General features: G+C 56.6%; 3 protein-coding genes across 7 annotated transcripts in view; 2 read left to right on the forward strand and 1 right to left on the reverse strand.

The window, feature by feature from the left end:
- The first annotated feature begins 400 nt into the window (after nucleotides 1-400).
- Nucleotides 401-7,549, forward strand: ZNF319 (zinc finger protein 319). 3 transcript variants are annotated; one of them, XM_053270530.1, is made up of 2 exons: nucleotides 401-714; nucleotides 5,390-7,549. In XM_053270530.1, the coding sequence occupies exon 2, from the start codon at nucleotides 5,623-5,625 to the stop codon at nucleotides 7,402-7,404; it is 1,782 nt and encodes a 593-aa protein (XP_053126505.1). In that variant the 5' UTR covers nucleotides 401-714; nucleotides 5,390-5,622; the 3' UTR covers nucleotides 7,405-7,549. The 3 variants fall into 3 exon arrangements, with proteins under 3 accessions (XP_053126505.1, XP_053126504.1, XP_053126506.1); XM_053270529.1 differs by lacking the exon at nucleotides 401-714 and adding an exon at nucleotides 882-1,192; XM_053270531.1 differs by lacking the exon at nucleotides 401-714 and adding an exon at nucleotides 1,332-4,102.
- A 2,735-nt stretch (nucleotides 7,550-10,284) lies between these two features.
- Nucleotides 10,285-23,252, reverse strand: TEPP (testis, prostate and placenta expressed). Of its 3 annotated transcripts, none has more exons than XM_053270532.1 (8): nucleotides 23,067-23,252; nucleotides 18,129-18,353; nucleotides 16,813-16,874; nucleotides 15,376-15,550; nucleotides 12,883-12,944; nucleotides 10,968-11,032; nucleotides 10,826-10,858; nucleotides 10,285-10,412 (listed from the first exon to the last, which is right to left on the reverse strand). In XM_053270532.1, the coding sequence occupies exons 1-8, from the start codon at nucleotides 23,221-23,223 to the stop codon at nucleotides 10,382-10,384; spliced, it is 810 nt and encodes a 269-aa protein (XP_053126507.1). In that variant the 5' UTR covers nucleotides 23,224-23,252; the 3' UTR covers nucleotides 10,285-10,381. The 3 variants fall into 3 exon arrangements, with proteins under 3 accessions (XP_053126507.1, XP_053126510.1, XP_053126508.1); XM_053270535.1 differs by lacking the exon at nucleotides 23,067-23,252 and adding an exon at nucleotides 20,064-20,198; XM_053270533.1 differs by lacking the exon at nucleotides 10,826-10,858.
- A 235-nt stretch (nucleotides 23,253-23,487) lies between these two features.
- The window catches only part of CNGB1 (cyclic nucleotide gated channel subunit beta 1), a 54,280-nt gene continuing 52,952 nt past the window's right edge, over nucleotides 23,488-24,815 (forward strand). Inside the window, exon 1 of the mRNA XM_053270519.1 lies at nucleotides 23,488-23,766. Within this exon, the coding sequence (XP_053126494.1) occupies nucleotides 23,718-23,766 (49 nt within the window). The 5' untranslated portion in view covers nucleotides 23,488-23,717. The remainder of the gene's footprint in view (nucleotides 23,767-24,815) is intronic.

The raw sequence follows: 24,815 nt of genomic DNA on the forward strand, positions 1-24,815 counted from the left end.
CACCACTTTGGGGATTAAAGGACACTTTGCATTTTATAGGAAGCGGCTTTTGTGATCCTAACGGAAATGTCAAACCTACACCGGCAAGCAAGAGGAGTCTTTGCAGGCAATTTGTTTTTGCAAATGATACAGAGGCTTAAGGGTCCCTCGCATCTCTTCTAAGTATCTTTACTTGGAAATAGCCCCATTAATTGCTTTTTAGAAGCATGTTGGGATTGTGGTCTTGAAGCCTGATTTGAATCCATGTTTACTCAGAAGTAACACATCTTCCAACGTTTCACAAGAGCAAGGGTAGACCTGTCTCTATCATGGACTAAGTGAAGGGGGGGGACCCCTCCTGTGAAATGTGCCCTGCCTATCGTTTGCATTTATGTTGACCACAGCTTTAAATTGCATTTGGGCTGCGTTCAAAAAAGGGCATCGCAAGGAGGACATCGCAAGGTATATCATGCGTGTACAGCGTAATGTCTGAAAGGGGCTGCACGGCAGAGAAGGAGCGAAGGAAGGAAGGGAGCTTGGCTTGGCTGGTTGGTACCGGAGGCGGCTCACCCTCCGGGGGGCCTCGACGGCCTCTCCCGCAGCGGAAGGAGGTCTCGGGCTGCGGAGCCCGCCGTAGAAGGACAGAGCCCAGCGGGGAGGAGGAGGAGGAGGAGGCCCAGCCCAGGAGAAGCCGGCCGGCCAGCGGCACAGAAAGGCGGCGGCGGCGGCTACCAGGTGGGTCCAGCGCGGGGGATGGAGGAGCCCGCGGGCGGGCGGGCGGGCGGGCAGGCAGCCCAGGCCGGGCGGCAGCCGGGAGCCTCCTTCCGGCCGCAGCCTCCGCCGCTGCGCTGGGCCTGCCCTCCTGCGTCCCCTCGCGGCGCTCCCGCCTTGCCAGCCCCCCGCCCGCTGGCTCCCGGGGCTCGGCGGCGGGGTCGTGGGGAGGGGCGGCTCCGTGGCTCCCAGCAGGGCTCCTCCCCCGCCCGCCTGCCTCGGCGCGGCCGTGGTGGTGGTAGTTCTCCCCGCGGTCGGGCGGAGGAGGGGGCGGCCCCGATCCCAGGATTCCGTCGCCCAGGCGCCGCCCTCCCCTCCCTCCCCTCCCCCCGTCGGCGCCTCCTCCCCTCCCGCGGGCGCGGCTGCCCGTCTGTCGTCGTCGCTACGCGAGGCCGAGGCTTGGGCTGGCCGACTAGGCCTCGGGACTCCTCCGGGCCTCCAGGTAGGCAGACGCCGGGCGGGGTGGCCGCCCTTCGGTGCCCCCCCGGCCCCGCTCCTCCTCCTCCTCCTGCCGCTGCTTCTTCCTGCTCCTCTTGGACGGACCAGGCGCCGCTCTGCCTTGCCCAGGCCGCCCTCCTCCGGGCGAGGCCCTCCAGGCCGGCAGCTCCCCAGTTCGGGCGGCGGCGGCGGCAGTGGCCGGACCTGCCAGGGGTTGGCGGCAGCCGCGGCGGGCCTCGCCTGGTCCCCCCCCCGTGGCGGGGGTGGGCGCCTGCTGTCGGGGCGGCCAGCCGGGGGGGATGCCGCCGGGCAGGGGAGGCTGCCTCCCGGCCCCGGGCGATCCCCTTGGACGGGGGTCGGGCGGGGGATCCCCCCGGCCGAGAGAGGCCCCGTCTCCGCTCTGGGACCGGGGACCTCCTGCGCGCAGAGCCGGCGTGCCTCCGCCGCTCTATGCGGGGGCGGAATCCTCCCGAGCTGCTGCTGCTGGGGCACGGGGAAGGCAGCCCCCCCGACCCCGTGCGAGGCTCCCCCGGCCGGGCTCCGGGCTCCGGCAAGGCTCCTCCTGGCCTCGCCCGCGGGCCTGCCGAGCGGGGCCCCCCGCGGCCTCTGCGGCTGCAGCAAGGCGCCTGCCCGGCTCTCCTTCCTCCCCCCGTCCCCGGGCAAGCTGGCTTCTGGCTGCCGCCTGCTGCCCTGTTTGGGGAGGGTGCCGCCGCCTCTGGGGCCTGAGCTTCCGAGGAGGCCGGCAGGGAAGCAGCCGGACCCGCCTTGGCCCATCAGGCTCAGGGCTGCCTGCTCTGACTGGCAGCAGCGGCCCTCCAGGGTTTCGGGTGGCCCGGGGTTAGAGCTGCTGGGGCCCTCTGCACGCGCTCTGCAGCCCTCTTGTACTCCGTGGAGCTGACACTTCATTCAGGGCCCAGGTGCAAATCCAAGGCGAGGCCCCAAGTAGAAGAAGAAGAAGAAGTGCGAGAGGGAGGCCCTGCTGGAGCCTCTTTCTAGCAGCAAGTCTGGCTCTAGGTTGCTTTGTGTGGGGCTGTTTCCTCGAGGGACTTAGCTTGGGGGGCTGGAGTTTCCTTGCATGGGGCCAGCTTTCTGCTGCTCCCCCTTTGCCCCAGTTGTGGCCAGCAGGCTGACCAGGGGCTGAAACAGACCACTGTGGCTCTGCTACACGGGTGAGCCCTCGTGGACCTCCATCTTGCCCCACATCTGCATCTGATGTGTGCTAAAACCTGCGACTGCAGGAAGGCCCATAGCTCAGGGGAAGACCATCTGGCTGGCATGCAGAAAAGGTTCGGTCTCTGGCAGCATCGCCAGGCAGGGCTGGAGGAGACCAGGCTGAAATCCTGGAGGGCTGGCCTGAAGGTGGCAAGCCTGAATGGTCCCCTTTGCTAAGCAGGGCCTGCCCTGGCTTGCATTTGGACGGGAGACTAGGTGTTAGCACTGCAAGATATTCCCCTTAGGGACTGGGGTCATAGCTCAGTGGAAGAGCCTCTTGCAGCATGACGAGTGGGGGCTCACCTCAGAGTAGTTTGGCTATTTGTATGCCTGGAGTGGGGGGTGGGGGCGCACCAAAGACGACTTCCATCCTCTTTGTGCCGGAGAGGTCAAGGGCTGAATAAAGGCCACGAGTACGGAGACTCGTGCCAGGCGGGCACAGGGGCAGCCCCTGGACCCCCCCCCCCGATGGCAGCCCAGCGGGAGGTAAATTTGGCCTTTCCGCCGTCCATGGGGTGATGCTGGCGTGGAAGCTCTTCCGCAGAGAGGGGTGTGCGAGCACAGCCACGAGTGACACCCGCTCCAGATCTTTCCAGATCTGTATTTCTAGCCGGCTCTGCCCTCTGGGCTCCTGGGTGTATTGTTTGCTAACCTGCCGTGCTTGCATGGACGGACTCTGGGCCGTCCTTTGCAAGGGGGGATTGTGACCTGCGGGAGGTGGGTGCCAAAGAAGGGTGGGCTCTGGAGCCCGGTTCTTGCAGCTTTCCTGCTTTTTTGGATGGTATAATCAGGGGCTCTCAGTGTTGGGTCCCCAGATACTATTGGACTTCAGCTCCCATCATCCCCAGCCCCAGTGGCCTTTGGTTGGGGATGATGGGAGTTGAAGTGCAATAGCATCTGGGGGCCCAGTGTTGAGAATCCCTGGTTATAGATGACCTGGATTTAACAAGTTGGGCAAGAGGAGCTGTTGGGACGGCTGAAACCGCCGTCTGGTGGGATAGAGGCGGCTGCCTTCTAGCAAGCCAGACCATCGGTCCCTCTAGCTCCTCTGGCCTTCACTGACCAGCAGCGGCTTCTCCGTGGTTTCCCGAAGGAGTCTCTCCCAGCCCAACTTTGGAGCTCGGTCAACAGCTACTAGTCTGAGGGCTACGGGCCACCTCCCGCCTCAGAAGCTGTTCTCGCGGCCCGCAGAAACTGGGCTAAGGGAGCCCAGTCCGGTTTCCACGTGGCTCCCAGTGGTGGTGTGGCGGGTGGTCAAACTCGCTCTCCCTGCTGAACCCCTTTCGGCTCTTCACACTGATGGGCCTGCCCCCCTCCCCTCTTGCCTGTGGCTTCCCCACAGCATCTGGTGGGCCACGGTGGGACACAGGAGGCTGGACGAGATGGGCCTCCTTGGGGGGCCTGATCCCGCAGGGCTGTTCTTGTGGTCTTTGAGATGCTGCCAGGGATGGGACCTGGGCCCTTGGGCATGCAAGCAGAGGCTCTGCTCCTGGGCTCCAGCCCTGTCCCTGTGTGCTTTAAGAAAGGAGGAAAGAGCTAGCCCCCTGAGTTCAGAAGGGGAGAGAGCCGTGCCCCACAGATATAGCAAGGGGGGGGATGCAATTGGACGGAGTCCTGATGAGAATTGTTGGGGGTATTGTGAGGAGAGGAATTGGATCCTGAGGAGTTGGCCCCTCCTGGAATTCCAGCAAGAGGCATTCAGGTGGGGCTCTCTCTCCCTCCCTCCCTATTTACCATCCTGACTACAGTATGTGCTTAATCAGTACTGACTGGCTCTCCCTGGAGCAGAGGTCCCAGATCGTTGCCGGTGCTTAGCCTGGAGGCTGAGGCCTCATAAGCATGCTGACCTCCTCTCTGCCGTTGGGTCCAGAGCATGCTTCCTTCTCCTTACTAGCTAGCCTCATCCTTCCTGTCCTAGGCATGTGAAAGAGGAGGACAGAGACTGCAAACCCCACAACCCAAATCCGGAGAATATCTGTGAAGGAAAACAACATGAATACTCCTAGACAGTCTCTGGATTTCCTTGGACGAAACGAGGAACCCAGACCGCTGAAGCGTACTCAGGGGCCCACTTGAGTCTTACTCCATCAGTCCCATCTGTATTTTCACCAGAGTATTTCTGCTTTCCTCCTTCTCCTGCCCAGTGTGACTTGCGCTCCCCAGCAGCACAGCCAAATACACTGTTCCCTCTAAGGTGTGCGTGCACTCACAAGTTTTTGGATGTCCGCTCAGTTCAATTTATGTCCCGTTCAGGTTGAATCAGGAAGGTCCCACTCTGAATTTACGTGTGCCTTTATACTTCTGCCCAGAACAAAACTCATTCCTCACAGAGATGAAAAAACGTAGAGGGACCACTGGTCAAATAGCCTCTCCTTGAAGACCAACGTTAGTCCTCTCAGCTTCCCGTGATGGTAGCACTCCTGCCTCTTCCAGAGGTCCAGGCAGCGTCCCCTCAAATGGGCTCTTCCTGGGTCCGTTGGATCCTTCACTACAGATCCGTAACCCTCCCAGGGTTTTCTGGTTTCAAGGGTTGCTGCACGTGTGGTGGTTTTCCTGACTTCCTGCCTGGTCTGAACAGTGTCCACCAGCAGTTCCCCAGGAATGATTCCTCCCCAGATGCCCGTCTTTGGTGTAGCCATATATTTCGGGGTTGCCGGAGAAAGGAGTGAGGTGGGGCCTGGTAGATCTGCTGAGTTGTGAGGATGAATGAGGTGTTCCCGTAGCAGAGACTGGCGCAGGGGGATCTTTCAGTTTGGGTTGGGGAAACAGCCTGCACAGTTTCCAGCGGGTGGTTCTTCTTGTGCCGAAATTAAAACCATGTTTTGGGTCAGAAGCAAGCCTTGCTGCGTGCTTGGCCTTTTCTGCCCGTGGGCGGATGGGGTGGGGTGATTGCCGGCAGCATCGTGGTCTGGATTCCGGCTCGTAACCTAGAGAAGCCATTGTCTGTCTGGACTCTGGACCTCACCCGAATCCTCCCCTGTCCTTGCAGGTGCTGCTCTCCAGCCGTGTCCCAGAGCAAGGCCAAGGACCTGCCCCGGCCTCTGTGATGTGCTGCCGCCTTTGACGCCGCTTGCCGCTGGGCATCTCCGCGGGGCCTGGCGCTGTGCGTGTCTCGCCTCTCCGGCTCCGGCTCCGCTGCTGGGAGTTCAGGTCTCCTGAACGGCTCTCTTTGCCGAGAAGCTGAAGCCCCTATTGTGGAAGCCCCGGTTCCTTTTCCCCAGCATGTCCGAGAGCTGGCAACAGCCCCCCCCACCCCCCCCGCAGCAGCCGCCGCCCCACCATGCTGGGGCGGCTGCACTCCCCGAGCACCCCATTCCCTCGAGCGCGGTGGCGGAGAACGCCCTGGGCTGCGCCGTCTACGGCATCCTCCTCCAGCCGGAGCCCAGCAGCCTGCAGCACCACCCGCCCCTCCCCGCCGGCAGCGGAGAGGCCTCCCCCAAGTGCGGGGTCTGTGGGCACGACCTGGCGCATCTCTCCAACCCGCAGGAGCACCAGTGCCTGCAGGGGGGCGCCGACCGCTCCTTCCAGTGCACCCAGTGCCTGAAGATCTTCCACCAGGCCACGGACCTCCTGGAGCACCAGTGCCTGCAGGTGGAGCAGAAGCCCTTTGTCTGCGGGGTCTGCAAGATGGGCTTCTCCCTCCTCACCTCCCTGGCGCAGCACCACAACGTCCACAACGGCAGCTCGGCCGTCAAGTGCTCCATCTGCGAGAAGTCCTACAAAGCCGCCTCCGCTGCCGTGGCTGCCGCTGCCCCGGAGGACCCCGCCCCGCCCCAGCAGCCGGCGGCGCTGAACCGGGCCCCCGTGGAGAAGCCCTACAGCTGCTCCATCTGCCAGAAGCCCTTCAAGCACCTCTCGGAGCTCTCCCGGCACGAGCGGGTGCACACGGGCGAGAAGCCCTACAAGTGCAGCCTCTGCGAGAAGAGCTTCAGCCAGTCCTCCCACCTGGTGCACCACAAGCGCACCCACAGCGCCGAGCGGCCCTACAAGTGCACTGTCTGCGAGAAGGCCTTCAAGCACCGCTCGCACCTGGTGCGCCACATGTACGCCCACTCGGGCGAGGCCCACCTCTTCCGCTGCAGCGTCTGCGAGCTGCACTTCAAGGAGTCCTCGGAGCTGCTGCAGCACCCCTGCACGCCCAGCGGGGAGCGGCCCTTCCGCTGCGGGGCCTGCCCCAAGGCCTTCCGGCGGCCCTCGGACCTGCGGCAGCACGAGCGCACCCACAGCACCGAGCGCCCCTTCCAGTGCGACCTCTGCCAGATGAGCTTCAAGCAGCAGTACGCCCTCATGCGCCACCGCCGCACCCACAAGGCGCTGGGGGCGGCGGGGCCCTCCGGGGAGCAGGAGCCGGCGCAGGCGCCCCCGCCCCCGCCGCCGCCCCCCTTCAAGTGCTCCCTGTGCGAGAAGGGCTTTGTGCAGCCGGCCCACCTGCTCTACCACCAGCACGTCCACGGCATCGAGAACCTCTTCAAGTGCAACGCCTGCCAGAAGGGCTTCGGCCAGTCCTCGGAGCTGCTGCGCCACCGCTGCGTCCAGAGCGCCGAGCGGCCCTTCAAGTGCGCGGCCTGCAGCAAGGCCTACAAGCGGGCCTCGGCCCTGCAGAAGCACCAGCTGGCCTCCCACTGCGCCGAGAAGCCCCTCCGCTGCACCCTCTGCGAGCGGCGCTTCTTCTCCTCCTCGGAGTTCGTGCAGCACCGCTGCGACCCGGCCCGCGAGCGGCCCCTGAAGTGCCCCGACTGCCAGAAGCGCTTCAAGTACGCCTCGGACCTGCAGCGCCACCGGCGGGTCCACACCGGGGAGAAGCCCTACAAGTGCCCGGCCTGCGAGAAGGCCTTCAAGCAGCGGGAGCACCTCAACAAGCACCACGGCGTCCACACCCGGGAGCAGCACTACAAGTGCATGTGGTGCGGGGAGCGCTTCCTGGACCTGGCCCTGCTGCAGGAGCACAGCGCCCAGCACACCTCGGCGGAGGGCACCTACCCGGTGGCCCCCTGCCTGCCCTGAGCCGCCCCCGCCCTCCTCCTCCTCCGGCCAAAGGGATGGGCCATCCTGTCTCCACACACACACGGACGCGGCCTCTGGGACCTTCCCTGTGCCCGGAGGAGCAGCAGAAGCGAGCTGTGCCTCTGGGCTTGCTGGGCTCAGCACTCAGCAGCCTTTGCCCGCCAGCTCTCCCGCCCTGCGCAAGGGCCGGAGGTGGCTGGGGAGCCAGCAGTGAGCTAGGCGGCTGGGCCCCACCTCTGCTTTCAGGGCCTTTCCCTTTTCAAGCCAGCCAAATTCTGCTCAAGAGCGTTTGCAGAAGAAAGCGCAGTGCCGGGGGCGGGGGGGTTGCTTGTTTGGATCTCTGCTGCTTCCAAATGATGGGGCGGGACGCTCAACACTCATGACCCGAGAGGGGGCTTGTTGCAGGGGAGAAGGGCGGATTCGGCTCCTGGTAAGAACGCCTCCTTCCCGGGTCCCCTTGTGCCTCTCCTGTTCCTTTCAGTGCGATGACGCCTCTAGGAGGTGGTGCTGGAGATGGCTCTCCTCCCGGACTCCGGTTGCCGGCAGCGGAGTCTCTGCGTTCCCTCCCAGCTGCGGCGCTCTCAAGGTGCTTGTCGAGTGCTTCCAAGCCAGAGCACCCTCTTCCCGCTTGGGTATTAAATAGATCCGTGGAGGGCAGGGCTCTTGTTTACATGCACCTAAAGAACTTGGCAGAAGCGATCACTGAAGATGCACGCCTGGCTCTCCCCTGGAATGGTGATTTTTTTTTTTTTAGAACCCCCCTTGCTACTGTGATGTGATCGCCAGAATCGGGGGAGTGGGGCACCTGCAAAGGTGGTCCCTGGGATGGTTCTGTGAGACTCTTGTGACTTATTTATTGTCTTCATCTTGCACAACCCTCACGTTGTGTTCGATGGAGAGTGCTGCAGCAGCAGAAGCAGCAAGACGCATTTTTCTGGGGCAGCTCAAAGAAAGAAGCTGGAGTTTCACAAGAAACGGAGTGTCACCTTGGGCTGGGGGGGCCCCACAGTAACGGAGGGGAGGCAGCTTTCTGCTGGGATCCTTCCCTTCTGCCAGCTGCTCAGAGGGAACTGCAGCTGGGCCTGCCAGGAACACGAACACAAACACAAACCGCCTTGTCTGTCTGTCTGCCGATAGAAACTTGGTCTTTCGTGGCACCTTGTACATAACTAACTTTTATGGAGTTTGTCTTCATTATTTTTCACGTTGCTTTTTTAAAAAGCAGTTTAATATTAATTAAAAGTCCATGTAGCCCAGTTGGGTGTCATTTTGGATCCTTTCAAGGTACCAAGTATGCTGGATTTTAAGAGGCTCTTAAAAGTCTTGAGCAACTTCTCAAAGAAGTAAGTAAGTAAGTTGGGGGGACGGGTGCAGGCGTCCTTGCCTCCTGGTCAGAGGGGTGGGGCAGTGGGCTCAAAAGACCAGCAAGGAGAAACTTGTTTTCAGAAATCCAAAAACATGTCTAGACTGGCAGTTCACCAACTGGAGGCCAGGACTTGTGGGGTCCTCTGTTGTTTTTTGTCTCCCCGGGGTCGGAAGCGATGACTACCCAGAAGAAAGCATTTTAAAAACTAGCGCGTGGCTTGAATAGTACACGAGTGCATCTTCTCTTCCCCCACCCCTTGCAAAAGGCAGGAGCAAACTCTGGAGTGCCTGCTTTTTCTAACTCAAGTTGTATCTTGTGAGGGAAATGGTTTGCTTTTATTGGCAGCCATTTACACAAAATTGCCCTACCATGGAAAATGCAAGTGTGGTTCGTTATCGCCTCTGCCATGTTGCAGGCTCGTGAGACTGCAGGTAACCACACCAACTGCAGGTGTCACTGAGAGAGAGAGAGAGATTAACAGTGCCCAGCCTATTCCCATCTCCTGGCAGATAGACAAATACACACACACACACACACACGTGTAGTATTGGAGGCTGACTTATAGTGATAGCGGCGAGGAGGGTGTGATTAGCCCTTTCTCTGCAGGGTACTTATGTGGTTTCCTATCTATACGCTCCCCCCACCCCCGATCCCCAGAGCAGAAGCAGAGGGTGGTGGTGTGATTAGTTTGAGCCTTCAGGTTATTAAGCCATGGGTAAAAGTGCCCTCCTGGGAGTTACTGCTCCTCTCCTCCAGTCACGCTGGACTTCCAGCCACATGTTCCAGCTGCAGACCACACCTTAGGTTGCCACAGAGGTCCGTCTCTGGCCCCCTTGGCCGCCCTCCTGGCTCCGATCCAGCACTTGGTGTGACCAGGCTCTCTGCAAAAGGGATGATTTCGACTCGAGAGCCGTTAAAGGCTGAGAAGGCATGTGGGGGGAGATGGCCGCCTCCTCTCTGTCCTGTCTCAGCCTCTGCATCATCTGCCCGTGAGGCCTTGCCGCGTCCCCACTGGTGCCCCAGATCCGCACCGAGAGGGACATCCTGAGTGGCCCTTCCTTCCTCCCTTCCTGCATCCCCTGGAGCGGCTTATCAATTGCTAGCGTCCTCTGTGCAGCCGAAGCAGCCCTTTGAGCCCAAAGCCCCTTGGGGAGGGGGCGGCTTGGGTCAGCACACGGAAAAGGGCACCTGCCCTTTGGCAACTCTCTGCCCCTAAAGACATCCTGTGGCAGGATTCCTGCCTGTTGCTGTTGCGGTGATGCAGCCAGGAGCTTTGGATCTACCCCTAAGCGACGGCACAGGAAACTAGCCCTGCTGGTTCCCAAGTAGCAAAGAAGGGAAGACCCACCCAGTTCAGAGCAAGAGCGGAGAAACGGAAGGCCTGCTGCTTAGCATGGTGCCACAGAGTTGCGTGCTGGAGGAGGGGGGACCCTGGGCAGCCCTTTCTCCCCCCCCCCCACTTGCTTCCTCCTTCAAGAGCCAATTTTGCTGGCCAGGAAACACTTCCTCTGTGCCTTCCTGTGCTGAGGCAATGAATAGCCTTTATTCTTTGTGGATGTTCAAAAGCTGAAGAAGAAGATTTGCTTGGCTCTCGGCAACCTTTTCTGCTTCCTAGCGCCAAGGACGGAGGTAGTGAGAACGGCTAGAAGGGAAGAGGAGAGCCCCTTTAAAGAATAGAAGAACAGCCCTGCTGGATCAGGCCCATGGCCTATCTAGTCCAGTATCCTGACTCACACCGTGGGCTAGAGTTGCCATGTCCCCGGATTTTAAGCATCTCATCCAGCTTGCTTAGCCCACCCAGAGCCTCCCAGGTTTCAGATAGGTGGGTGGGCCTGCAGGTTTGCTCTTTGGCTAACGTAGAACCAGTTGGCCTCTGGAAGGGCCCGTCTGAAGTGGGTCAGGACCAGCCCAGTTGAGGGTGGCCTCCTGGCAAATGGGTCCTCTGGTTCATGGCAGGCCTAGATCGCCAGGCCGCCTTTCTTAAGCAGAGCGTTCATTTCTCGCACGGAAGGTCTGGCCTCCATTTGGGGCCAGGAGCCGTAGGGAGTCAGTTACCTGTGTGCTGATCCGAAGCTCCTGTAGGTATTACTGCAACAAAACCAAACCATGTTATTTAAGTGGCAGAGAGAGAGTCACCAAGCGGTTTTTAGCGGAGAGGCTGTTCCAAGGGGAACCAGGTGCATGTGAGGATACTTACACCATGTTGTAAGGGATGGGCTTTGGTCCGTATCTGTCCAGGCTGGGATTCTGGTTGAGGCAGTACTGGCAAGACACGGGGTGGGGGGGGGGAGAGGAGGGGGGCCTTCAGTGACAAAGCCCACCTTCCACATCCATAGCAAAGAAACACACTCCACAGCTCCTGAAATGCCACTTGGTCACACTTCGGGGGCACTTTTGTCATGCAACGGGCCAGCCAGAGGGCCTGAACTTCATTAATGTGGTATTTAAGAGTCTCTCTGCTCCATCTTTCAAGCTAGAAAGCTCCACAAGGTGGCTTACATGGAAGTCAAAGAAACCGCATTACAAGCAATGCAAGCTGCTCTTGTGGCAGCAAGTGTGAATTGTCCCCTTTGCCAAACAGGGTCCATCCTGGTTTGCATTTGAATGGGAGACTACAGGTGAGTGCTGTAAGATATTCCCCTCAGGGGATGGGGCTGCTCTGGGAAGAGGATCGGAGTCCAGGTTCCCTCCCTGGCAGCATCTCCAGATAGGACTGAGAGAGACTCCTGCCTGCAACCTTGGAGAAGCCGCTGCCAGTCTGTGTATGTAGACAATACTGAGCTAGATGGGCCAAGGGTCGGACTCAGTATATGGCAGCTTCTTATGTTCCTAATAGGTTCACGAAGTGCTTCTTAGGATGGGGGTCTAAAAACAGAGAGAGTGGAGCCAGGAAGTGGTAGTTATTCAAGGCGGGCTAACACAGAGTGAAATGGTCTGATTTCAGAGATACATCTGCATCTTGTTTACTATTGTAGCTACAGATTTTCTGCAAAAAGGACACTTTCCAGGTGGGGAGACGCTTGGGGAAATCTAGACTCTGGGAGCTGCTGTTGGTGGCCCCTCTTCCTTGATGTGAATTGAGCCAGTGTTATTCTTTGGGCTCCTGGAGCTTGGATGAGGACCAGCTGTGTGTTTCACCCCCTTGTGATGTCTCGGAACAGGAGGAGGGAAGGGCTTAGTTGCTTCCCTAAGTGATTGTCAACACAGTCAACAACCTCCTCCTCCACAACCTGTCCACCCCTCCACCTTCACTCCCCAGAACCTTCCTTCTCCCTCTCATAAAAGAGAGGATTGTTAACGTTCACATGATCAGAGATTGGGTGGGACGAGCTTCCTACCCAACGTGGAGCAGTGTGTGCGCCTGTTTGATTGAGCACGAGTGAAAAACAAGGGAGGAGGGAGAGAGTGATCATGTGTGAGGCTCCCACTGGGTAGGAGAGATTTCCCTCCTGCCGCATTCAACAGCTGGGTACAGCTGCTGGGTCGGATGGGGCCCTCCTCTCCAGCGGGAGCCTTGCGCACGATCACACTCCTCGACGCCTCCTTTGCTTTTTTACTCACACACAGCCGAAAAGTGGGAACACGCCCAGCTCCTGAATTGGGTAGAAGATGCTTGTCCTACCCAACTGACCTCGGCTCTGGCAGCCCCACAATCTTGTGAGAAGGACCCGGATTCACTTGAAGCTTTGCTTCCCTGCGTTTGCCATGGGCCACAGCGCTGCCGGTCTCTCCATCATCCACCAGTGTCCCGTCCCCCCACCCCGGCCACGTCAGCTTGTTTGCCCCCTGCCAAGAGAAGCCCCCTCTACACTTCTTCTTCGGAGGGTTCAGTAAGATGCCAGTCACTCCCCCCCCCCGACACATACACACTTGGGGCCAAGATCAAAGGGGCCTGGGCCTCTTGCCAAATTCCTCCTCCTTCCAGGCCACTGAAGGGAATCGCTTGCCAAGTCAGCCTGGCCCTGGGGACCTCTGGCCAGCAACATTCCCCCTACGTCAAGGAAAAAGTGGTCTCTTTACAGCGCCCAGCCCAAAGCAACTGCAAAACCTCCCCCCCCCCCCGCCGCAAAGACCCCACACTCCCACACCCCTGTGGAAACGGTCTCTCTTACCCGCCAGGTCTGGGTGACGTCAGGTTTTAAGTACCTCACGGCGTAGCAGCTGAACCCAAGAACTGCGAGGGAAGCACAGAAGAAGATGTCCGTTTGCCTTTGGGATCATGGTCCTGCCTGTGGCCTGTGTGTGACTGGGGAGCTACGAAGCCTTCTGGGATGCCTCTCCCGGCCTAAAATGTGGCATGTCCAGACTCAGAGAGAAAGCTGGCTGGCGAATGGGATGCGGGAGACTCTCCTTGCTGAAGAGTGTTGTCTAAGAGGAGCTTCCCAAGTGAGCGTCTCTCCCTCTGCATTAGTGGGGAAGCATGAAGCCAGAGCCGGCCTGTGCCATGATGCTGTGCAACCGCTTCAGAATGCGCTGCATCTGCTAATACCTCCATGCAGTTGGGAATCAGCCCCAACTAACTGGGCAAAGGAGAAGCCCCACCTACAGTGGTGGTGAGACTCTCTTGGATTTCGCAAAGGGAGAGCAGCTGGTTCTACTCAGCTCAGCACAGCATCCCTCCTGGTGGATGTTGTGGGTGCCTACCTTGCAGGGCTGGCCCTAGGGTTTTTGGCACCCTAAACAAAGTTTGACATTGGTGCGCGTGCACACACACACACACACACACACACACTTGAGAAGTGCAGAGCCCAGCTTCCACCTGAGCTGTGCAGGCTGCTAATTCATGAGACTGAATGATCAGCCTGCACAGATGACCAGTGACTGAGTAGCCCACGAGGGTTTGAGGATCCAGTGGGGGAGAGATCCTAGTCCATGAAGGGGGCAAAACTCTGACCCTTCAGAGATGAAAAGATGCTGATCTTCATTTGGAAATCCAGGCGGAGACCGTTTCATTTTGGAAATGAATGCTGAGGCAGGCAATCCAAGAGCGGGAGTGCCGCTTCTGAGACCAAGTGTTCAGTGGGGACTGAAGTGCAATGAGCAAGCAAGGCTGAGTCTTGGCTGGGGTGCTGCAGAATGTGCAGGCCCTTTGGGGAGGAGAGGGAGGGATGGCATCCTCACACCACTGGGCAGGGGTGCAATGCACGAGGGAGAGAGAGAATAAATTGGCAGTGCTCTATACTGGCACCATTTCTCTCTCTCACACCCCCCCCCCCCGCAAGAATGGGTGCCTTGGATCTGCCCAGTGGATGGCTACCTTTTATTTTCTTTTTAGATTGTGATCCCATCTGCTCATTCCTTTTACTATATATATTGCTTTGATTGTTGAAAAGCAGTGCATACATATTTAACAACAACAACAACAACAACAATAGTTAAGCCAGCGGCTTATCTGAAGAGAAATGCTGTTTCTCCAGCTTTCAGCTTATTTCAGCTGCGGATCAGTCTAGCAATTACCGTGAATGCTGGTGAAAGAGGCCAGGGAAGAGGAAAAGGCAGCCATTTCTCGCCAAGCGTGCTTTTAAGTATATGCGACTGAAATATTGTGACTGGTCTTGCCAGCTGCGACCTGACTATCTGTGGTTGGCAAGGTATTGTAGTGTTTGGGGAATGGTACAAGTGATTTGGGGGGGTTCCGAGGTTCAATCTGCTCATTCCTCTTGGTGATTTAAAGTGCATGTGATGTTTTGGGGGAGTTTTGGGGGGAGAGGAATCTGCTCATTCCTCTTGGTGACTCTTGGCAATATTCAGGGATTTGGGGTGATTTTTCCTGATTTTTAACCATTTCCCCGTTATTTTTCTGTGTTTTTGTGGCCGCGGTTCCCCTAACCCCCTGTTCCCCAAAGACTTTTATCCCTCGACAACCACAAATCTGCCAACCACAGGGTTTTGCCACTACAGAACCCACACGGTTGGCAAGGGATGGCTGTAGTTCTTCCCTCCCAACTAGCTGGGTTTGGGAACAATTGGGGTGATGAATCATCTGCTGGGCTTGGCTTGGCTTTGGCCAACTAATTATGACAGACATCTTGAGGCCAGGGGACCAAATTAATATGAATAGAATAGGAATTGAATAGGAATTGAAACAGAAACAGAATAGAATAGAAACAGAAACAGAATAGAATAGAAATAGGAATAGAATAGAAATAGAAATAGAAACAGAACAGAATAGAATAGAATAGCTCACAGCTCCACACCAGCTGGGAAATGTCTTCTTGAGGAGTGGGTTGAGGCAGAACATGCTGGGTTGGGACCCTGTGGTCCATCTGCTGGGGCCTTCTGTAGACCACCACCCCACATAAATGAATAATCAGTTTGAGAACTGCAGGGGGAAAGGCATCACTGGTGACTCCACCACAGAGGGAGTGACCAGGGGCGCAGCTAGGGGAAAGGGGGCCCGTTCCCCCCCCCACTTGGTGGCTCTCCAGAGCGAGGGAAATAATGAAGAAAATAGGGAGGGGTGGAGTTTGGGGCCCTCAGGAGCTGGGGGCCCTGGGTTCTTTGAACCCATCTGCTCAATTATAGCTACACCCCTGGCAGTGACGGACAGTGGCATCACCTTCTCTGAGAGCTGAAAGGGTACCAAGGGGGACTGCGTCTCCTACCTCCTTTGTTAGCACTGGGTAGCTTGAATTCTCCAGCCGTGGAGACAAAGCGAGACCAGTCGTCCATGGCCCGTGTGTAGCTGGGCCACTCCTCCTGGTTCTTGCTGGGCAAGAGAGGCGCCATCTTTCCTGCTTGGTACTTCTGGGTCAGCCTCCTGCCCAGCTCCGTCATCCCCTGAGCATTGATGGGAAGGAAGGAAGGAAGGGGGGCCTTGTCAATACGCAGGAATTGGGGGTGCAGGGGTGCACATTTTAGGACTCTTCTGTGTGGTTTCAGGAAGGGTGGCCTTGCCTCCAGTTCTGGGGGAAGATGTGGGGGTTTTGAGGAGGAGGCATCTTCTCTCCAAAGCGGATATTTGGGTCAACGCTCCCACGGTCTCTCCGGTCTCTCCTTGTGATTTGTGAGAGAAGGTTTAATTCAGTGGCGCCAGGGCATAGCTACATTTGAATGGAGCGGGGAACAAATGTCCCTGAGCCCCTGGGGGGGGGTCCTGCCATTGGTGACATTCTGCTCTTTACTCTCCCTCTCACACCCCTCTGAAGAAGACGGCGGGGGCTGGGGCCCATCTTCACTGTTTGTGCCAGGGCCACTCCAACCTCACGATGACGCTGACTGGTGGCACCATGAAAAAATATATAAATTGGGCAAAATGCATTTCCAAGGGTGGGGAATACTTTGTCCCACATGTTAGATTTCTGAAATTAAAATCATGGTTTATTTTTACATCAATGCTCTCATCCTAAACCTACATGGAAGTGAGGGCATGAGGAACTGGTGTGTTACGTTAAACGTATTGACTGAGGATAATAAAGGAAAGCATGACAAGTAAGTAAAAAGTAACTTTCCTTTTTACCAAAGGGGTCTAGTAATGGTGGGGAGCTACACATTGGGGGGGGGCAATTTCCTCCTTTGGAGGACTATCTATGGTTCATTGCAACGGCATCTTCCAAGCCCCTGAGCTCGGGAAGGGATGTCCTCCTCTCAGCCTTGGAGAAGCATGTCCAGGATGCAGCCATGAATAAGCACAGCCTCTTCCTCTCTCCGGGTTAGGGGAATTGCTTCCTGCTGCAGAAGCTGTAGTCTGCAGGCTGGTTTGAGCTCACTCACCTGAAGGGAAGGCCTGGCAGGGCCTTCCAGGTGGGAAGGAGGGGAGGGGTCTCTGTCCCTCTCAGAGTTGCTCAGAAGAGGCTGTTTCAGCAGGTGCAGCTTGTCATGCAGGGAGAAGAGAAGGTGCACCTGCTGAGATGGCCTCTTCTGCACACCTCTGAGAGCGGAGGACTCGGGCTGTCCACCTTTCCATGATGTGGTAGCCCAGTTAGTGTTGGCAGGCAGCAGCTGGGGGTTGCTCACTTGGTTGGCCCTAGCAGAGCTGCAAATGTTTGACCGGCCACAGAAGGGCCATTTGGCAGAGCCGGATGATGGTGGAAGTGACTCACCAGGGAAGGTAAGCGCTGATTGGGCACTCCAGCCAGGGTGAAGGTGGCATTTTCAAAATCCTCTGCAGACAAGGACAGACAAGAAAGATGAGCAGTGGGCATGAAGACGCGGCCCTCCCTCCCTCCCTCCCAGGGGCCTGAGGCGACTGCATGGCTAAAACCGTAAGTGAACAGCAGGGCATGACCCCTAAAGCAGAACTCTAGCTTTCTGCTCATGCATGGTGTCAGCTCTTGTTTCAATGCATATTTGGAAAGCAAAGGCAGTGTGGGTAACACGAATGGTGTTCAGCCAATGGAATATTGTATTCCCTGCTGGGCCAAAATAGGGGGTGGGGGTGGAAGTTAACAATTCTGCAAATCAAGGCGGTCTAATTTGTCTAATTGACTCAAATAATCTGTTTCAAATAACATTTCAAATAAAATGTTTAGTGCACTGAGTGTGTGACTAGAGTCCAAATGTGCTTCAAATACAACTAGACAATCTATTGTGCTAAGCACAGAATTGACTCACCCAGTTCAGGATTGTCCGTATTGACTGGCAGCAACTCTCCAGAGTTTTGGGCAGAAAAGATTCTTTCCCAGCCCTACCTGGTGATTCCCGGGTCTGAATCTGGGGCCCTCTGCATGCAAGGCATGGCTGCTCATTTATTCGTGCTGTATGGGGCACCAAATGGCGCAGCAGGGAAATGACTTCGTGAGCAAGCCAGAAGTTGCCAGTTTGAATCCCAGCTGAATAAAACCCTCTATGATCCAACCAGAGCCACTTAATGGTGCAGTGGGGAAGTAACTTGCCTAGGGAGCAAGAGGTTGCTGGTTTGAATTCCCGCTGGTCTGTTTCCCAGACTATGGGAAACCCTTAGATCAGGCAGCAGTGATATACTGAGCAGGAGATGGCCATGGTCAACCCCTCCTGTATTCTACCCAAGACAACCACAGGGCTCTGTGGTCACCAGGAGTCAACATCGACTTGATGGCACTCTTTACCTTTACGGGGCAAGAACAGTATGTATAGAACTGCCCACCTCACCAAGCCCTCAAATCTAACCTTCCTGGCAGAGTGCCATAAACTAGACAATTTGAGATGTGGAGCTTGGTGCTTAAGCCAGGGGTTCTCTCCGTGTTCGGTCCCCGGACGTTGCTGGACTGCAGCTCTCATCATCCCCCGCTTCAATGGCTGGCTGCCATCATGGGAGATCATGGGAGTTGTAGTCCGGCGACATCTGGGGACCCAAGGCTGAGCGCTCCTGGCGGTCCATGCCCTGGTCTTGCTGTCAGTATGAGGAAGTGGAGCCTTTCCACAGGCAGGCCCCTTTTACCTTTGCAGAATGGGGTGGACGTCCTGGAGTGTTCATCCGTGAGTTTGCTGGCCATGGTGTCCATGTCCATTCGCCGCAAGGTGGGCAGGAATGGATGGTAGAGGTGGCCCTTCACTCCAGCTAACATGGTTTTCTTGGGCTCCAGTGGGATGAGGACCGCTGGGGCCGCGTAGATGGGACAGACATCTTGAGGCCAGGGGACCAAATCGATTGCTTGAGCCATTGCTGAAAAGCCCGGCCAGGCCAGAAGAGAGAGAAGTTGCACATTGCTCACCTCACTGACAACACTTCATCTCTCCCTCCTTTGAGCTCAATGGCTTGGCAACTGCCAGCCAGATGCATCCATTCACTCAAAATATTTATTTCTTACATGATGCACCCCAACCCCCTCTGCCTCTTCTTCCTTGGAGGGAGACCCTCTGCCAGAGTCACGTTCTTCTTCGCAGCCCCCAACAGCAGTCCATGCTGGGGGAGAGGGAGGGACATGTGGTGGGCCCACCCGGGGCGTAAGTAGGGGAGGGGGGGCCTGTGTTTGCCCCTCTCCATGGCGGCCCCTCAGAGAGTGGGAGATGAAGAAGCAAATAGGGAGGGGTGGAGCTGGGGGGGCCCTCAGGAGCTGGGGAGCCTGGGTGCTTTGAGCCCATCCGCTCAGTTATCGCTACGCCCTTGGGCCCACCAAAGCTATGGCTCCACTTTGGTTTGCACCCCACCCTCCTGGCTTTGACTTGAGGGCTCTTCACCTTGGGTCCCCAGCAGTGTTCCCTCTGATGTTGTGGACTACAACTCCCAGAATCCCCAAGCAAAAGCTGCTGCAGATGGGGATTCTGGGAGTTGTAGTCAACAACATCTGGAAATCCCTGTTTGAGGGAACCCTGGTCCCCAGCTGTTGCTGGACCACAACTCCCACCAGCCCCAGCGGCCTTCTTGGGGTTGTCATGCCTCCAGGAGTGGCCTGGCATCTCCAGGCATCAGCACTGAGCGCCAGATGACTCTTGAAGATGTGATCATGGAGGTTTCTAATGGCTTGGTATGATGAAAAATATTGGGGGACAAAATCTTCAGGAATCGTCTCAGTCAGAATGGGCAAAACCCCAACTGCACATGCAGACCACATCTGCAGCAGCAGCAGCAGCAGGGCGGAGAAGTCAAGGACTCCTCAAGCTCTGGGGGCTGCCAGGAGAGGAAGGAAGTTCTTCGGGAAAGAGCAAGACGGCATCGGGAGGATGGAGCGCCCAGAGCAGCACGGCTGCAATGGCTGCAGCTCCCCAGCTCACGCCCACTGCATCCTCCAGTGTGACCCAGAGAGAGAGAGCTGCTCCCCAGGGCTTTCCAGCTGGGCACACAGCCCTGAGGAGAGGCTGTTTCCCTTTGCACAGCACACACACATTGGCAGGAAATGCCATGGCAGAGGAACCACATCCATGGGAAGGGCCCCAGTAACCCCCCCCCCCGAACGTAAATGAGGTTATTCGGATGCCCCTCGGATACTGGCCTGTGCCATCAAGCCAGGTGTGTGCAGAAGTCCCAGGGCAGGAGCATCAAGAGGGAGGGAAGGCCAGCTGAACCCACAGGTCTGGGGGAGAGAGGCCGGAGGGGTGGGCGGCCGGCCTGCCTGCCTGCCTGCCCTGGCAAGCTCCTGCCCACTGCCCTGCCTCGGAGGCTTTGCCCTGCAGAGCTCCCCCTCCGAGCCCCCAGCTCAGGAAGCCAGACCAGCATCCCCCCCCCACCGCTTGGACTTTGGCCCGAGGAGCTGCCTTCGACTCCCCTGCCCGCCCTCCCGCCCGCCTGCAGCTGCTTGCAAGTCCAGCGAGTCTCGGGGGGGGCAGTCGCCCTGCGTCCAGCAGGATCTGTGGGGCGGGTGGCACTGCTAAGCCAGCCCTGCCCAGACGCTGCTGCCCACCCCCCCGAAGAGCACAGGGGAGGAAGCAGCAGTACCGGACTCGAGGAGGGGAGACGAGCGGCGCCTGCGCTGGGCGGGCTTCACATGGTGGGCCTTGGGCCTTGCTGGGGCCGCCGGTCCTTCTGTGTGCTGCTCGGGGCGGGGGGGGGCCTCTCCCTGTGGCAACCGGAGGCCCGTCTCCCGAGGAGCTGCTGCTGGGTGATGAGGGCCAGGTTGCCTGGTGACCGGAGCCGATGTCACTGGAGCACCCTGGCAACTGCTGGTGGCCTCCACAGCCACAGGGCTGTCCAGCCTCCCCCCAGGCAAGATGCCTGCAGGGCTTTCTGCAAGAGCAAGCAGGCAGGCTCTCTGCTGGGGTTTTGTTGGGGGGGGGGCTGCCCGGTGTTGTTCACCCCTCCAAGGCTGACTCCTCACTCAGTGCAGCACCCCCACCCGCCAGGTCAAGCAGGAGCAAAGGCAGGGGGGGCTTCCCTCACCCACTGACCTGCCAGCCGGGGCCGGGTATTGGGGGGGCAAGCCCTGTCTTTGGTGGGGGGGGGGGCTGGGAGCAAGCAGGGAGGCCCAGATTCCAAGCCTCACATGGTGACGATGTCCTTACTGGGCCACCTGGGGCCAGTCACCATCTCTCAGCCTAGCCTACCTCACAGGGTCGTTGTGAGGATGGACTGTCTGGGGGGAGGGGGAGCCAGGTAGACCAACCCCCTGTTCCCTGAAGGAAGGAGGGCTAGCAACAGAATGGACCCCCAGGGTGGCAGAGACGGCTTGCTCTCCATCCCCAGCATGTGCTCCTTGGGACCCAGCTGGGTGTGCTTCTGCCCTTACAATGCTGCCTCCCTGTAGCACAGAAGAATCCCAATGTCCTCCTAGAGGTGGTTTCAACACAAGATTTCAGTCCACAGGTGTGTGAGCAGCTGGGCCCTTTCCTTCTTTCCTTCTTTCTTTCTTTCTTTCTTTCTTTCCTTCCTTCCTTCTTTCTTTCCTTTGCCCTGAAAGGAGCCATGTTGGAAAAGGCTTCCTGAAATCTTGCTGAATTGTTCTTGTTCCTCTTTCCTCCTGCCCTTTAATGACTTGGCTGCAATCCTGTGCACAATCTCCTAGGAACTGGGCTTACTTGTGAGTAAAACCTAGCTCTTTGGCCTGGCCTGCCAAGGTTTTTAAACCGTTTTAAATGTTTTCATTGTTAATGATTTTAACTGTTTTAAAAATAGTTTTGTATTGACTAATTGAAACCCCTGCTAACCTGGCAAAGAGGCACTTTTTAATGTGGCGATTCTCTTTGATTTAGCAAGGGGAGAGTAACTGGCCCGATCCACCCCCAGCACAGTACTTCCAGTGACTGTTGCTGGTGTCTGTCTTATGTTTCTTTTTAGATTGTGAGCCCTTCGGGGACAGAGAGCCATCTTTTTTATTTATTATTTCTCTGTGTAAACCACCCTGAGCCATTTTTGGAAGGGTGGTATAGAAATTGAATGAATGAATGAATGAATGAATGAATAAATAAATATAAAATGACCAATTTGCAGGTTTCATTTTTGTTACTGTGCACCGCCCAGAGCTGTTTGGAGCGGCGTTATATAAATGAAACTGACAACAACAACAACAACAACAATAATAAATTGAAAAAGTGATAGAAAATGAAGATGTGAAAATATTATGGGACTTCCAACTACAAACAGACAAACATCTGCCACATAATACACCAGATATAACTGTAGTTGAGAAGAAAGAAAAACAAGTCAAAATAATCAACATAGCAATACCAGGGGATAGCAGAATAGAAGAAAAAGAAATAGAAAAAATCACCAAATACAAAGATCCACAAACTGAAATTGAAAGGCTGTGGCAGAAGAAGACCCAAATAATCCCAGTGGTCATTGGCGCCCTGGGTGCAGTCCCAAAAGACCTTGAAGAGCACCTCAACACCATCGGGGCCACAGAAATCACCATCAGCCAATTACAAAAAGCAGCTTTACTGGGAACAGCCTATATTCTGTGACGATATCTTTAACAATTGACAATAACATTCTGGCATCCCAGGTCCTTGGGAAGGACTCGATGTCTGGATAAAATAAACCAGTCAATAACACCTGTCTGACTGTATAAACAAGAAATAATAACAATAATAATAATTCTGCTGTTAGGACCACAATTTTGTCCCCCTTTTTTGTTGTAAAGTTAAATTGTTGCTTCTTCATCCTTTTGATTGCTCGGGAGAGGGAGAATAAATGATATAGTGCAAACACTGCTTATTTAAAATAAAATAAGTGAGGACTCAATGGTAGAGCAGAAGATCTTGACAAGTACAGTGCATAGGAAGCTGCCTTATACTGAGCCAGACCCCTGGTCCATCTTGCCAGTGGCGGATTAACGGAGAGGCAGAGCAGGCATTTGCCTATGGCGGTGAAATTTGAGGAGCAGCGAATTTTGCCCCTCCTCAAATTTTGCTGCTTGTCTCTGTGGGCAGCGGCGGTTGCAGCAAGGGTGGAGTGGGCGAGGAGAAAGTCCCCCCCCTTACCATATATTTAAAAAGGCAAACCTTTTTTTGTTTAAGGTAAAAGGGTGGCAAAAAGCTTAATCCGCCCCTGCATCTAGCTCAGGATTGTCTACCCAGACTGGCAGCGGCTTCTCCCAGGTTGCTGGCAGGAATCTCTCTCTGCCCTATCTTGGAGATGCTGCCAGGGAAGGAACTTGAAACCTTCTGCAGGCAGGCAGGCAGGCAGGTAGGTGCTCTTCCCAGAGCGGCCCCATTCCCGGAGGGGATATCTTACAGAGCTCACACATGTAGTCTCCCATTCAAATGCAAACCAGGGCAGACCCTGCTGAGCAAAGGGGACCATTCATGCCTGTGCCAGCACAAGATGCTAGTCCAGCTCACTCCCTGCTGTGCTAGTCTTCTGCTGACGGGTGGACATCATCCCGATTAAACGTACTAATAGGAAGTCCTATTGAAATGTAGCAGGGAGACCAGCACTAGCAACTTAGGATGCCAGTCAGGAGTCCCTTCACCTGGGGGAGCTTTCAGGCATGTGATCGCCCACCTGCACGCCCAAGTCGCATGACTGCTGCTGCAATCCGTCTTGCTGCATACGTGGAGCAGGTCAGTGATTCTCCTTCTAAACCAGCTCCGTTCAAGCTGTGCAGAGAGAGGACATTTGGCTGTTCAGCAAGAGACTCGCTGCCAGGGATGGAGAGCATCCCCTGCGTCAGCACCCTGCCTTTGGGCCGGTCCTGCTCTTCAAGGAGATTAGGGGCAATGTGACAAATCCTGTTAGTGGGGAAGGGATCATCCCGTGATTGACAGCATCTGCTCTGACACCATTAACTCAGCTGGCCCTCAGTAGCTCCACCTGATTGCCCCTGGATCCTGAAAATGCCTTGGGGAAGAAGACAAAGAAGACGAAGGCAGCTGAGAGCAGGTTGCCCAGCTGACTCCTGACCAGGGCTTGGGGAAGCTCTGGCCAGAGAACCGAGGTGCTGAGGCCCTCCACTCCTCTGAGGGTCTGCGAGTTGTAGGGACGACAACCACTCGGACTCCTTAATCCCATTGGCAAGCTGTGCTACCAGCTAATCTCTTCCCAAGCCTCTGAGAGGATTGCATTGTTAGCAGGAGAGAGGCAAGGACTACCTTCAAACCAGGTGTCTGGGGAGGACCTGGCAGGTGGCCCTGGGCCTCCTTCCTGCAGCCCACCATGAGAGAGAGCACTGCCCACCACCCGTGGCACGCTAGTTCTGCAGCGGGTAAGTGTGCTCAGGGGTGTCGCTAGAGGAGAGGGGGGCCCTGTTTCCACCCCTCTCCCCAGCAGCCCCTTGGAGTGAGGGGGAGAATGAAGATGGGGAGGGGTGGAGCTGAGGGGGCTCCTCAGGAGCTGGGGGGCCCCAAGTGCTTTGAACCCATCTGCTCAATTATCGCTGCAGCCCTGGCCGGTGGTAGAAGCAGGCCGGCCGATTCCTAGCTTCCTATTGCCCAGGGGGCTGCAGGATCTGGAAGCGAGAAGGTGCATCAGAGCTACAAAGAGGAGAGGCAAGGGAGGGGGTGGGTAGGTGGCTGGCTGGGGGTCTGCTCTGCAGGGAGGGCTGCTCTAGGGAGCAGAGTGCCTGGGACGGATGTGCGGCGTTCTCAGTGTGAAGAGCAGTCCTGGGTGGAGTTGTCATAGAATGGAAGTGCCGCAGGGCATTTGTGCGTGGCGGCTCTTCTGACGCAAAGGCTGGGGTGGGCCCACTTGCCCTCCAGCTGTTGTTGAACTGCAACTCCCTTCGCCGCCTTCGGCATGATCCGCACCACACGTTAAGGTCATCTGAGGAGGTCCATCTCCAGTTGCCACTGGCTCGTCTGGTGGCGACTCAGAGGCGGGCCTTCTCTGCAGCTGCTCCTGGGCTGTGGAAGGCGCTCCCTGCAGAAATCCGTCATTCTGGATCATGACTGTCCTTCAGGAGAGCCCTTAAGACCTCTCGGCTTGGCCTGGCCTCCCAGGGTTTTTTTAACAACTGAAAACCTGTTTTAATTTTTTTAAAAAATGGCTGCCCTGGTTCTCCAGGGTTTTTTTAGCTGTTTTAATTGCTTGCTTGGTTTTATTCTGTTTTTATAGTTTGTTTTTAACTGTTAACTTGTTTTAATTGTTTTTACCTTGTTGTAAACCGCCCTGAGCCATTTTGGAAGGGCGGTATATAAATCGAAGAAATACATACATACATACATACATACATACATACATACATACATAAACAAACAAACTCCCATCACCCCCAGCCACAATGGCTGAAGGCCGGTGATGATGGGAGTTGTAGTT

The sequence above is a fragment of the Hemicordylus capensis genome, chromosome 9 (assembly GCF_027244095.1).
Source record: "Hemicordylus capensis ecotype Gifberg chromosome 9, rHemCap1.1.pri, whole genome shotgun sequence".
NCBI lineage: Eukaryota > Metazoa > Chordata > Lepidosauria > Squamata > Cordylidae > Hemicordylus > Hemicordylus capensis.

Excerpts from the sequence above, each read along its gene's own strand:
- TEPP (XM_053270532.1), bottom strand. The coding sequence starts at position 23,223 with ATGCTCTCCATCCCTGGCAGCGAGTCTCTTGCTGAACAGCCAAATGTC. Across the intron at positions 15,551-16,812 it reads ATCAGCGCTTACCTTCCCTG|GGGATGACGGAGCTGGGCAG; the intron begins GTGAGTCACTTC and ends ATCAATGCTCAG. Across the intron at positions 11,033-12,882 it reads ACGTCACCCAGACCTGGCGG|TACTGCCTCAACCAGAATCC; the intron begins GTAAGAGAGACC and ends GTGTCTTGCCAG.
- ZNF319 (XM_053270530.1), top strand. The coding sequence starts at position 5,623 with ATGTCCGAGAGCTGGCAACAGCCCCCCCCACCCCCCCCGCAGCAGCCG.